The sequence below is a fragment of the Talpa occidentalis genome, unplaced genomic scaffold (assembly GCF_014898055.3).
Source record: "Talpa occidentalis isolate TD23 unplaced genomic scaffold, MPIMG_talOcc4v2.1 talOcc4.5, whole genome shotgun sequence".
NCBI classification, from domain to species: Eukaryota; Metazoa; Chordata; class Mammalia; order Eulipotyphla; family Talpidae; genus Talpa; species Talpa occidentalis.
In genome coordinates, this window is record NW_023604861.1 from 54,368,067 (window position 1) to 54,383,114 (window position 15,048).

Consider the following 15,048-nt stretch of genomic DNA (forward strand, 5'->3'; position numbering starts at 1 on the left):
TATAATCTTGGCAAACTATCACTGCTCAGTTTCTCATCAGTATGTATTCTATTCCTTCACTTCTCTTATTTCATTTAGTCCAAGCTAAGGATGTTATTTTGTGAGATCTAAGTAAATTGAACCAGTCTCTTTATCATTTTCAGCAAATAGTTTTCTGCTTCTCCTTTGCCATGTAGTAGACTCTTACATTATTTCAAGTCTTAGTAGTTAAAGTTATCTCTGTGCCTCTTATATCTAGCAAGAACCTAGGAATAATTAATTGATGTATTTGTGTTTGTGAGTTACTATTTATTTTATTATAACTCATGATGAATTCTGAATTATTGATGATTTGTCTCTGCCCTTTGAGGAAAATAATTGTTTGATTAATCTCTTTAACCACACATTAAGTGTTACATTAGGTTTTCAGTTGATTAATGATTGTTTCATTGTGCTTTGATTCTTTATGGAAGAATAATTAAAGAAAAACAAGAAACGCTAAATTTATTCAATTTCCTTTAATAAGTATTTGTTATTTAAAAAACAAAAAGAGGTATAAAGTCCTGTTCCCAAGTCCAAACTTATTAATGTAAACCTTGAGTTTTTTGAATTACCCAATTTGAAGTAATTCTCTTTATACCTGAAAAATGGCTTCATTGAAATGTTTGAGATAAAAATATGTATTGCAAAGAAGCATATGGCAAATATTTCAGGAGTACAAAATTAGTTGTAGAAATAACATAATTTACTGGTAAACCCACATTGTATTAGAAATGTGTAAAGCCTTTTGTTGTGAAAGTTTGATTTTTTAATAGTGAGCACCCATTTTTTATAACATTGCATGGAGAGGTAACTGCTTGCATGCATTTTTAAAAATCATTATATAAATTCAAGGCTAGGTATTCTCGATGGGATAACAACTCATCATTAAGATTTCACAAGGATTTTCTTGAGGGATTACAAAATTAGCCAAAAATTTTAATGGTAAGATGTAAAAGCCTAAAAAAAGTGTTGTATTTTCCTCAAGTCCTATCCCCCAAAAGGCTAACCCTATAATTTCCCTCATGTTTTGCATTCAGAAAAAAAAATTAAATTTGCATTCAGAATTATTTCATGATTGCTTTTTTGTGCTGATTGTTCATTTCCAGAAGTCAAAGTGGCTCTCATAATTTCCCTTTCAGATCAGGTTACTGATTTAGGGTTTTATAAAATTTGTTGTCTGGTTCCTGGATTTTCATTGAGAACGACCTTCCCTTGAACGTCTTCTAGATCCTGATTAGGAAGGATAGAGAACAAAAGATTGCAAATGTTATGAAACATTAGAATAATGTAATTTAAAAATATGATTTTCCATGCATAGTCGTATATATAAAAATACACCATTTCTTATTGTAATAAATGTTGGATTATGTTTTCTTAATAATATTCTCAGTTTATGGTGATGAAATCAGGGTTTCTCTTGAACAAAAGTATTTGAAAATAATTTTAATGACTTTAGTTCTTTGGAAAATTTGGATGAATTTGAATGTTAAGAAGAATTTTTGTAAAACCTTCAGTTATAAATATTTGTACAATTAATTCCTTCATTCAAATGCCTATATTGCATTGGCCCAAAGACAGAGATGTCCAAAATGCTTTCATAGACCCTTCTAATTATATTAGAAATTCAACCTGTAATTTGTTAGAAGTTCCATGAGAGACACCTTTAATTTTTTGAATGTATAAATGTAAGGAACCTAAGTGGGAGATTAGGAAATGCACATATTATAGTCACAGAGAAAATTGTAGTGAATTGGTGATATATTTCTATATATATAGATATATATTTCTATATATATAGATATATATATATATGGATGGCATCTATATATTTATATAAAATTTTGTACATAGTAACACTGATATTTTTCTCTATGTGCACACAGTTCAAATCTACCTGCAACTTACTTTTGTTCAACTCTGGTATTTAAAGATACTTTTTACTTTACTTGAGTCTGTCTCAATGGTTCAATATGTTTAGCAGTTTGCCTCAATATAATTCATGATTATAAGATACATAATGAATATAATTACTTTTCCTTTGACATTTGTTAATGATAGATTTTACTAATAATGCATAACAAGAATTTATTTCCTGATTCCTATCATAAAATACTTTGCTTCAAAAGAGGCCAACTTTTCTTTCTGACAACTTTCAATAAAATATTAAACACTCTCCATTTTTTTGGTTTCTCTTAATATAAAAACTTAAATCATATCTGCACATTATTATAGCCAATACATTTACCTTGAACTCTTTTGTTGACTTCCATCTTTCTCAAAGGTGTATCTAAAATTAAATAGTTATGATTATAAATACTTTGAAATTATGACTAACATTAGACAAGAGACCGTTGTTAGGCAGAAAAGTATAATTTCATATAACCATCATTTTAAGATGTAGATATTCTTTTGAAGTATCAGACTTCTGTTTCTGTAAAATTATCCTTATAGTTAATTATACCCTTACATTATATGAGGACAACAAAATATCACTGACCTAGGAACTCTAGGAATATAATAAGCAATCAATGAAATATATGCTAACATAACCCCAAATTTTGTTCTTATAAGACCATTTTAAAAATTAACTAGTTACAATAACACTTTCATATTTAATAATTTCATGTGTATTAATAACTATGCAGGTTTCTGTTGTTATAGTTAAAAAATACTTCCCAATTCCCTTACTTTTATTTGGACTCATCAATAAGATCCCCTAGTAGGCCTAAATTCACATTTTTATTCTATTGCTGGGCACTTGAGATCAAATAATAAATGCATTTTATAAATGATTTATATACATTTTTTGGCAACAACTTAATTTTTCTGCTTACCTTTATTCTTCCTCCCCATTTTTACTTCTTGCTTTTCATATATCATCTATCCTCAACAAATGAAAATTTCTATCAAGAATAAACTTTCAATTCTCTGAAATCCCATAAAAATGAGGCATTAAATTATCACCATTTTGATTGTGTGATACCAAGTTAAAAGAAAAAAGGAACATTAACATTAAAAATAGATTTAAAGAGTTCTTTGCTGTCTACACTGGCCCTTTCTAATAATGAGCATTCAATTAACTAATTGTTAATTTATTATTACTTTATATAATATCAAAATAAGACATATTCATTGTAACAAATAAACATCTTTACAAGATAGTGTGAGTAAAGTGCAGAAAATCAGACTTGTTTTCAGTGACTCTCTGCAGTCTCAGAATGAAGGAGTTGTAGCAGGTCTCAATTAGAGAAGCAACATGTAGGAAGATAATCAAGAGTAACCCACACCAGTGCCTCTCTCCTATCACTGGCCTTCTGAAACCGGCAGAGTGTTTCAGCCCAATTCTTTGCCAGATTTTGCATTTTTACTTGACTATTACTCTAGAATTTAAGTTAGGATGTAAAATGTGGCTTTATTGACCATATTAATGTTCATTAACCATAATATTGACAGTAGCTAACATTACCAAGATCTTATATGGGTTGAGATCTTATATTAGTAGATCTTATATTAGATCTTATATGGGTTGAGATCTTATATGGGTTGAGATCTTATATTAGTCCAAAGCATTTTCATATATTATCTCATTTAGATGTAGGTAACATTGTTGTCCCTACTTTTCAGATGAAGAAACCAAAGCAGAAAGGGTCAACGTAAGTCAATTTGTGTTGGAACCAACATTGGAAACTATACTGACAACCAGATTCCTTATTCTCTTTATTTTTTTAGAAGTGGGGTACAGGTCAGAGTTGTGGGGGGTAAGAAGATTCAACAGAGAGAGCAGGGAGCAGAACAGGCAGATGTACTGAAATACACTGCTGAGGGGAGCTGCAGGCGAGACAGGAGAGGTCTGCTGAGCCATGTGGCTTACTCCCTGGCTGGCTGGCGATCCAACTTGAGCCGCAAAGGCCACCGACAGCCTCACAGCGCTGCGCTAAACCTCCGGAGCCACCAGGGAGGCCCCTTATTCTCTTTATTTATAGCATAGGTCTTTAAATATTTTCTTGGTAGATATGTTAAAATCTTCCAAAATTACTTTCTTTTCTTCCTTTTTCCAAAGCCCAATGGTATCTTAATTACGTTACCAGTTTCAGTAAATGGAGTTCTACTTAAGATAAGCATAAAAAACTCACTTCGTGGCATTATTTTAAGTTTTCTGAGATATTTCAGTGACAAATTGCAGTATTATCACCAGAGGGACTACTTAGACATGATAATAGTCATGATTTAAATGACTAGAAATACAGTCAATTTATCAAAATGTACTCTGTACAACGGTATTATCTGCTCTGGCAGAAAATATCAAATTTTGAGTAAAAACACATAATTTGGATATATTCAGTTATCTATACTTGCAGAAGAAAAAAAAAAGCCAGACTTGCATGACATGATCTTTATTCGCACCAGCTTTTTTGTGAGTTGATGCATCTGAGGATCTCAACAAAAGTATGTTTGTGACTCAGTGATGGCCCAATGGTTTTACAGAGCTGGAAAAATGAAAATTAGCATGTCCAATTAATGTCAGAGATTAGTAGCTACACTGCTGAGATGAAAAACTTTGAAAATGTTTTGATAAATATTTTTGATGTGATATTGTGGAAACTGATGCTTCATAGAAACAGGTTACAGAGTCTATTAGCTGAAAATAGAATACCGCATATTATTAACTTGAAGCAGGTATATCTTCTCTTGACTGAAGCAATTCAGTTCACTGTTTATTATGAGCTTGTCAACAGGGACTTATTTAAAAGTGAGGAAAATATACTTACCTGAGGTTGAAGCCTAAATGAAAAAGCAATACAAACAGGTGTGGCTACTAATTGATCATTCTCTAAAAGCACTGCCATTCTACAAAGCTGTTTACTATGGTAAGGAATGAAGAAAAACAGAATTCAATTTTATCAACTCCCTGTTATTCTGGCAGAGTTAAAAATTTGGGAGAAGATGAATAAAGTCTGTTTAATTTTACAGGAAATTCGGAGTTTATTATCGCTTTGGGTGGGCTATATGCTCCTAAAGGAAAGTTTTGTGCCTTACATATACATATCTTTCTACTGAGGAAATTCAACTACCAGTTGAATAAAAATGATTTTTATGATCGTTACGTAGTCTCAACACAGTTGAAGAATTTTATCTGTATTGAAATAAAGAATTAATAATTGCCAAAATTACACATGCTCCCAGGATAATTTATATATGTTTTGGACATGGATACATAACTTTTATGATTTTAATCAGAAAAGTTACCTGGATCATACTTTGAATAAATGCCAAACTTCAGTTGTATTTCTCAGTTTGTAGGTCATTTCAAGGAGTATTTTTGGCTTTTATAAATAATTAAAATGCTTGTTTCTCTAAAACAATTTGCCATCTAGATATTTGTAGTTAATAAAATAACTACATTATTTATTTATTCAAATGCCAATAGCCCAAATTATGTTTTATATATTTTATATATAATAACACTTATTATATCTTCAAATAATTACCATTTAGAGTTTGTGTAAGATTTTGAATTCTTTTTTTTCTCCATTGCTTTTAAAAGTAGGTCATTTTAATGCCATAGACAGAGAACATTCCATACTTAAAGACTAAGATTAATTTCATGTGCAAAGTAATTTACATCTCCAGGTATGGATTGTCACTCAAACTGTTAGATGAAATAGACGCCCATTCTTAAGAATGTAGTTTTGGCAAAGAAAATTACTAAAGAAATATTTTTTCTGCTAGATTTATGCACTTCAAGATTCCATAAACATGCCTTTTATTATTGTTGTGAGAGCAGTGAATACATTTTTTTAAATATAAAAAGTATTTCATTTCGGTCTTCTTTTAGCTACCAATTTAAAAATATTCCCATTTCATATACTTAAAACATCTTTACAATTATCTGTATCAAGGCAATATATATATATATATATATATATATATATTCATTGCTCCCCAAGCTGTAAACCAAAGAACTTTTTAAAGACTGTTTAAAGTAGCAATTATTTCTTCATAACTACCATTGAACAATTAATCTCTTAGAACAGCACTTGATGGTGTCTTTTTTAACCTAATTAAAAGAAAAGCCTGAATTCTCAGTCTTTAAAAAGTTGAATAACTCAATTCACCAGAACCTGTTAAGAGGTTAGTTGTTTCCCTTTTACTAACCTCCCTGAAGCAGTCTTTTAATTTCTTCATCTTCATATAAATGACCATCACCACCTTCAATGAATTTGGTGACCTTGGTGACCTCTGAGAGGATACATGTTTATAGCAGATTGGTTTAGATAAGAAAAAGACAGAAAATATGATGTGATATATAGTGTCATCTGCTCAGTAATGAATTCCAGACCAACATTCTGTTCTTTCTTGTTTTTTGTGTTTTTTTTTTTTCTGATAAGCCAATTTTTTTATAATGCTATTGAAAATATGTAACAGATGTATAATAAAACAATCAATATGAACTGTCATTGACTTTCATTCCATTTTGAAATCAGTAATTTCATTCCAAAGTACTGATTTGGTATGGCATGTGAACAAAGGAATGACATGAAGTAAAAAACATGTAAAAGCTCTCAAAGATTATTTTAGACTTTGATACAGATAGCTTAGCTGAATTCATAATCTTCTTTTTCTAGTCATACTGACCTTCTTGAAATAATTTCTTCAGAGTTTCTTCTGTTTCTCCACCACCACCAGCAGTGATTCTAGTGTATTTTATTTCAGGTCCTAGAAGAAAGACAATTTAATAAGATCTAGAATAGATTAGGCAAACTTCCTCTGCAAAGAACCAAATGTTAAGAATTTTATTTTATTTTTGTTTGTTTTTTAACTTGAAAATTCCCTTTTATTCTTTCACTTTTAGCAGCTTTATTGAGGTATGATTTCCATACAATTCAGTCATTGTTAGTATGCAGCTCCTTGGGTTTTAGTAAAATACATACAGTTACACAACAGCAGCATACATTAGACTGCTTCCACACTGAAGCATTTTAAGTTGACATCAGTGAGTAATTATTCTGGAAGATAAATGACTCATAGCAAATGATGATCAATGTGTGGTAGGGGAGGAAAAAAAAAACCTCTATTGTTTTGAATTATAGTTTCCAGGAAGGAAAATGAAGATTTCTGGCAAATATTGTCTGCAAAAGTAAAAATAATTCTGGTGGCAAATAATGTAGTATATACAGATAATGATTTACAAACATGTAAATCTGAAACTTGTATTTTATAAACCAGTGTTAAATTCAATAAAAATTTTAAGAAACTTAAAATGTTATTAAATTTTAAAAATAACTCTTTTTAAAAAATAAATGATGGGCCTCCCCTGGTGGCGCAGCGGTTAAGCGCTGGGTTGCGAGGCTGCCCGCAGCCTCTGCAGCGCCAGTTCGATCCCCGGCCACTGGTGAGGGTCCCACAAAAAAAAAAAAAAAAAAAAAAGTAAGTACAGGTATTCATTGTAATGTTTGTATTAGCAAAAGACAGTTGGGATTAGTTAATAAATGGTAGCACCTCCACTTAAGAGAATCTCATGTAGTTGAGATAAAAGCAAGGTTGCCCTGATAGTATATGTAAGGAAAGATCTGTAAGATCTATGAAAGAGGTGCATTTTGAGTGGGATATATCTTCTTATTTGTTTATATTTTCATAAATAATGAAAGAAGATAAAAGAAACTAATAAAGTGGTTCCCAATAAGGTAGGTAAGGGAAGCAAAATTAAGTGGAAGGGGGCAGGGGTAGAAGTTAGTTTTCATACTACCTGGATACTGTTGTATATTATTTTAAATTTTGAATAATAAGAATGTTGCATATTAAAAAAACTTTTAATGTGATTGCAGACTCATTAGATGATTTCATATTACATTTTCCTTGGGCAGAAGAAAAAAGATATGAAAGTAATGTGGTCAATTCACTATTAATAATCTGTGTCACAACAATACAACTCTCATTATAATATGAAAAAATATATAAGCATTATATAAATGAATGTATACACAATGTTCCAATAAATCATTTGATCAATTACTTACCGATTATCCAATTCAAAATTTTAAGGTAATTTATTTGCGGGAAACTGATACAGAACTTTACTGAAATTAGTAAACAAACTTGCATTTATTTTGGGGTATCTATGTGTAAACATTAAGACTAATGGAAAATCACCAAAGGGAAAGGCTTTTCTTCTAGAAGTCATTAACTCATTAATAAATAGCCAAGAGAATGGGCCTCCCCTGGTGGCACAGCGGTTGAGTGCTGGGTTGCGAGGCTGCCCGTAGCTTCTGCAGCGCCAGTTTGATCCCCAGCCACCAGCGAGGGTCCCACAAAAAATAAATATATAAATAAATAAATAGCCAAGAGAAGACAGAGTATTATATAATGTATGCATACACAAAATAAAATACATGGATAGTTTTGCCTACTAATTTCTAATTCAGAAAAAAAAAACATAGATTGTATATTTGGAATATTATTTTTGCCCAAATAGAAATGAAGTCACTTTAGTATCACCATGAAAATGACTTAGTTATTCTCTAATGACTCTTAGAGTTATTTTGGGATTAACTATTGTTTGATTTTTATAATCCAGGCAGAGTTCCACAGATGAAATTAAAGATCACCTGTAATGATTCGCTCTTCCCTTGTCTCTTTTTCAGTTATTTCCACAGGTATTCCATCAATGATTTTTGTGTATTTCTTAATAATTGGCTCTGAATGCAGAGGATGAAAAAATGCATTTTTTTTTATCTTCTCATGGTGTCTAAGTTGCCACAAACTAGAAATTTAAAATACATTTTTCAAAGCAATACCATTTACTATTCAATCTTAATCATTTTGGGGACCAGTCTCAAATAAATTCAGATTAAAGGTAGTGTCCTTTCCTGGGGACCACCCTGTTACAGTAGCAGTTATGTCCTGGCTCTTGGGTGAGAGAAGTTCGCTGGCAAAGTAACTCTGGTTTGTTACCTTGTTTTCTGACTGGAAAGATTATTTGGTGAGAATATTACTTCATTACAATAGAAGCCTTGTAATGAGTCCAGGCTATGGTTTATTACTCAGTATAATACAATGGCCACTTTGTCTTCTAAGTTCAATGTGTTTTTTGGTATGGGCATCATTGTTATCTTTGTATTCCATGATCATTACTTGCTTATGCAGAATGATGACAGTTTTGTTGGACCTGGTGACTTAATGGTTTGGTAAATTCCAATTTGATCTACTAAAACATAAGCCATATTTAACTTGCCTAATAAAAAGTCCATAACAGTTTACATAAAACATAGCAAGTCAAGAGGAAACATCAAACATTCAGTATATTAAATTAACACTTTTTCGAAGTAATCACAGTGAACCTGACTAGATTCTGGGAAATAAACAATGCATGTCCATGGGTCACTTCAGTTACTATTTTGCCTTCTTTAATCAGTCTGAATTTAGGTTCACCTTCAGTTTTGATCTTTGTGATTGTGGGTCCTGATGCATTGCTTTAGGAGACAAGTTATCATGTAAAAGCAGTCCTTTAATATTACTAGAACAAGACATTTATTTCAATATTTAGTGTTATTCAAATGTCAAAGTGGTTTTAGGCTTTATAAAATCAGTTTCAAACATTTTCGGTTGTTTTCAAGTTAGAGGGTATTTATGAGAATAATGACTCAGTCTATAGATGTGCTACTAAAATAACATTCATCTGTTTTAGCTTCAATTGATGTGTAAATTCTATCTATGCATTCATAATCGTAATGTATAATCACACAAATATGTATGACTTTACTTTGTAAATCCTATTATAGTATATGTAAATTTGACATAGTCTACTGATAAATAATATAGCTCTAAATTTACCATACTGATTGCATCCATTATGCTTTCCTTATTAAGTTTTTTTTAATTTGTTTCTAATCAGTCAGTATTTTACATTTTTAAATCTAATGGACATAAAGCCAAGCATTAAAAAAAAAAAAAACAAATTTATACCTACCTTTAAGACACTCAATTTCAGGTTTTATGGAAAAAATGGATTTGCATACTTACCTTCTATATGCAAATGATGCAAATATTTACTAATTAATAAATAGTCCTTCAAATGTAAAAGGTAAACAAATGTTGTATTTAACTTGTAAAATGCTTTTGTTCACAGAGAAAATCATTTTGACTCTTAGAAAGCTGATCACTATATTAGTTAATCAAAACTATTTAATAGAAGAAAAAATAAGGTTCAGTACATTTAACTCATACTGTAATGCACTTCAATAGTTTAATGTCAAAAATAATATTTGCTTATCTTTAAGATTTATTTGCTTGTCCAGAAATTGTGAATGTACACACCATTACTCAGAATTAAATAGTGTAGCACAATCTATAATAATGAAAACAAGAGTATAATTTTCTCAAACACCATAATATTTGATCTCTGGGGCAAAGGGTTACTTAGTATCAAAATGTACAGGGTTTTAAGTTGTAGTAATATCAAAAAGAAAATACAGCTAAGGACTTTAAGAACAGGAAATGACTTAACAAGATATCCAAGTTGACATTTCTTTAGTAGAACTAAAACTGAAATTCCAGAAATATCCTTTCTCCTTATGCTATATGAAAGCAGGTGTTTTTATCAAAAATTTCTTTCACATTTATTCCCAGCAGCTAGGAGAGTACCTAGCATGATAAGTACTCTATAAGTACTTGTTGAATTGAATTTCAGCTGATTTATTCTTAATTATAAAATTTGGTTATGTTTTTATAAGAAAAATATTAAAAATTTGTTTTGCAGTCTAATTTATTTAGTAATAATTAAGAGTCATCAATGATGTTGCAAAAGTTTGAAGAATGAGAACAAGTGCCAGTGGTGGAGATGGATGGCCAAACAAATATATGTTTCATTCAGTATGTGACACAGAATTAAATCTTCTGAACTTTTGAACAGATGAGTTCCTAACACATAGGTGACATGCCTCCATTTTTCATTCCTGTTCCCTTTCTAGGAAGAACTCAAGTAGAGTTTCAACTCCACTGTGTTCCTAGTTGAAGAAAGATTAATATGATAGAATCCTGCTAACAGAGATGAGAAAAATAAGTGAATTGAATAAAGAAGCCTAAAAGAAAAGAGAGGATACTTTTAAAATGAGAACAATAACGTGAATGATTTTGATTTTGGATGCTGTGTATAAGTGATTATACAAAATTTTATGCTGTCTACTTTTTAGCAAAAGTACAAAAATATTAAAAGGATCATCTTATAATTTTTTATTAAAATGATCAACATTTTCTCAACAAAATATTTGATTTAATTTTTCTTAAAAACACCAAATTCCCTTCACTAATATATAAAAACAAATGATCATGGGTATGTGTTAACAAAAATAAACAGATTTCAAAGATTACATCAATTTTAGGTCTCAATGAATAAAAATATAGATAACCAATTAGAGAGGAAATAATCTTTCATGTGTGTCTCCGGTGTTTAAGTTTTAAGTTATGACTCACTTTTAAAAGAATAGTCTAAATTATTCAAAAAGTTAGAATCATCATCTCATTCACAGAATCTTTCTGGAATGAAAATTCCAAAATCAAAGATAATTACAGTAATAGTTTTTTGAGAGTCAATTGAGGAACAGTACAAGTGAGGAATAATCTGTTCCTTTTTTAGAAGATTGCATCTACCATTTTTACATAATAAAGATGATAGCCTGCTCTTTTTTTGTGGTAAATTGCAGCATTAAAATGCATTTACATGGATATAAAACATTCTTAAGGTCTGTTCTTGCTAATTAAAATATATTAAATGAAGGTGGGGACACAGATGTAGGAATTGGCTAACAGACAATAGGGACAGAGAGAAAGGTGACTAATGTTTTAGTCTGAAGCATAAAGGGAGAAGTATACATACCTATTGTACATATATATTATATATAACTATATATGTATACAAGAATATCTAATCTCATATATATGATAAATATGTATATAAGAATATCTAATCTCATATATATATAAATATATATATAAAAATATATATATGTGTTTAGGGCAGGGATTAAGGAGTCTAAGATTTGGTTCACTGACCATATATTTACTTTTGTTTCCGGTGGTCTAATTTAAAAAAAAGTCATGTATTGCTATAATTTTAAAGACTTTTCTCAATGAACAACTTCTGTGTTCTCTTAGGTGGTTGAATGAAAAATGCCTTCACTTTTTGTGAAGAACTTGCAATAATAATAAAAAAGATCAGAAGCAAAACTTCACAGATAGTACACTCTCCAAAAGAAGTAGAAGTGTCATTTAAAAAAAGCTCAAGATTTATTTGCTTAGTGAGTATCTGGATACTAGTGCTGTTACATTGGTCAATCAGGCTCAAATGAAATCAAGTATCAAGCAAATGTACTGAAAGTATTAGGAATGCACTATGACTCTGCTAAACAATTTGCATTCTGCATTCTGCAGTCACATGAGCATGCCCTTGGTAAAGAAATATTTAGGTTGTTAGTTTCAAAAAATAATGTAGATACATTCATAGAAGTCAGTCTATTAAGTTTTTTTCCATAATAAAAGGAGCCATGTATAACATTAATTTTTACCTTCAGTTTTGATAATAGGCTGAAGACTGTCTTCAATCACTTTAATTTTTGGTTCTACAACTTTGGTTATAATTTTAGTTGCTGAAAGTATAGAAAGTGGAACATAAATGATGTTTCCATGAAGACACCCTGATTCAGTGTCCTATTTTTTGATCTGATACCCACTGAGGTATCAGATGTGATATATTCTGGCAGGCAAATCCAGGAACTATTCATGATACATTATCTAGTGTCTTCTCATGTCCAGATGGTGAACTCTGAAGTCCAGGGACTTGGATTTGTTCCAGTGAACTATATATTCACTAAGTGAAAATTTCTATCTAGAAATCTATCATTCTGAACTGCACCACTAAAGCTCTTTACCTTCTTTTGTACTTCTTGAAAATAATGGCTGTATTGCAACAGAGACAAATAAACATGATTAATATCATGTGATTCATAATATCTTAAAATGCATCATTGGATTCTTTCTTAAATAGAAGACAAAAATATTCAAAACATTTTCATGCATTTGATAGTAGGGATATAGAAAGGACTATATTAGCCAGCCAGTCATGAGCTCTATGCAACAAAAACATGATATGATATACATCTCAGTTAGAGGCTAAAATATTTTTATTTCTGTTTTGTTACCATTGCCATTTTTTAAAATAATGTATGCATTTTGAAGGCATGGCATATACCCAATTAAGATATAATATGCACATTTTCTTTAAAATAATAGTCATTATTTTAATTGTTGGTTGGCTTTTGGCTATGCAGATTAACTGGAAAGATGCCTCTGGTCCCTTACAACCAGAACTACTGTCATTTCTAATTAAAATCATTAAAAGTGGTTCTGTAAGATAATGAACTGCGAAGTCATAGCATATTGTGGCACAGTTTGCCTTTCTGTCACATTCTCAGGTTTCTGAGATGTTTAACTATGTCAACTTTTTAAATTAAGATGGTTTCTAGGCCTTAATGATGACTATATGTTAGTCATAGCTGGTATTATATCTTGAGATCTTAAATTATGAAACCTGAAATATATCAGATCTTTGTGGCCAATTATTGAGTTTTGTAAGTGGTCTTGCCACAGAGTGGTCTATCCATGAAAGTTAAAATTCAGAGATCTCAGCTTCTGCTATAGAAATGGATTAATTACTTTTCATCTTAAATTTCCACCTCATGTTAGAGAAGTTAAAGTTTATGATATTTAGTTGGTTGGTAGTTTTGTTTCAGTTTTGCTTTTCTGAAGACTTTGACAGATTTCAGGCTGAGGATTAAATGCTGCTATTTACCTCAAATATTATCAACTTGAAAACATATGCCAAAGAGCATTTTCCCCATAGAATTTAAAAATGTATGGTATTTGGGGGAACAAGAATAATGTATTTCAAGGACATTGCAATTTCAAGAAATTGCATAAAGGACTGTAAAAGTGAAATCTTTGGTGTAATTAGTCTCTACCTCTTTTTTAAGTATGCTACTAAATAAGTATACTCATCTGGAGAGGAGTTAAATACCTGATATTGGATTATAAATCTCAGAGTTGTGTCACAGGCTCTAAAGCAGGTTGGTGTGATCCATTGGACTATAATAATTTCACACAATGTAACATCCTCTGTGAGTGAGGATCAAATTTTCACAGATGAAAATAATGGTGTCATAATATTTTGGCTCATTGTAAGCAAATTAGTGCATTGGCATAAATGGATGGTAGTGGACCTACCCTGGCTAAAGTAGGAAAGGAAAAGAAATGTGGTACTGATTTACATAATTTTTGGAGAAATTTAACATAGCATTTCTGATGAATAGAGCCCATAAGAATTCTTTAATTTGTTATAAAATATATCATTAACAAGACTGCATTATTCCTTATTGAATTTATACTATGTTGAATCATAACTATTTCAGCTAAACCTAGAGAACTGTGCAGAGCCGGCGCAATACTGTAATTATGTATGTTATCATTACATAATTGAAATCAGTAAGCACAGCAGACATTTTGTTTTGCTCCTTCCATTGTCTCACTCTTTTCCAGTGTAAATCTTAATTAAATCTCTTTTCATTAAATAACAGACGCTCATGGTATAAAATAGGATATTTTTCTAACCAGGATAAATGTAGGAATTGAAATAGACTTTAGTTACTGATACGTTTTGAGAGTCTAGTTGTAGAGTCAAAACAAAATGAAAATAATTTCTGCAGAAAAAATGATAATTAAAGAAAGAGAAAAGGGCATAGGAAGAAAAAGCCCCAATTGGAAAAGAAATATCACAAATATTACGTTTATGAGAAATGAAATTTCTTTACCATTGTTAAGGAGTAGAGGTTAAATTTTGATAATCTGGTAGCATCAGAGACAAAGTACATTGGAATCTAGAAACTTTAAGTTTTATCACCAGCAAATTTTTTATTTCTTCATTCGATTTTGGATATGGAGGGTTTTTGAACCAACTCATAAACATTAGGATTTTCTGGC

General features: G+C 30.6%; 1 protein-coding gene across 6 annotated transcripts in view; it reads right to left on the reverse strand.

The window, feature by feature from the left end:
* Positions 1 to 482: 482 nt before the first annotated feature.
* The window catches only part of POSTN (periostin), a 34,011-nt gene continuing 19,445 nt past the window's right edge, over positions 483 to 15,048 (reverse strand). The window contains exons 17-22 of one of the 6 annotated variants that reach the window (XM_037527210.2): positions 12,582 to 12,662; positions 8,628 to 8,717; positions 6,658 to 6,738; positions 6,178 to 6,261; positions 2,267 to 2,308; positions 489 to 1,251 (exon numbers count right to left, since the gene is read on the reverse strand). In XM_037527210.2, the coding sequence (XP_037383107.1) occupies positions 1,214 to 1,251; positions 2,267 to 2,308; positions 6,178 to 6,261; positions 6,658 to 6,738; positions 8,628 to 8,717; positions 12,582 to 12,662 (416 nt within the window). In that variant the 3' untranslated portion in view covers positions 489 to 1,213. Of the gene's footprint in view, positions 1,252 to 2,266; positions 2,309 to 6,177; positions 6,262 to 6,657; positions 6,739 to 8,627; positions 8,718 to 12,581; positions 12,663 to 15,048 lie in introns of all 6 variants that reach the window. The other 5 variants (XM_037527211.2, XM_037527212.2, XM_037527214.2 and 2 more) reach the window with 5 other exon arrangements.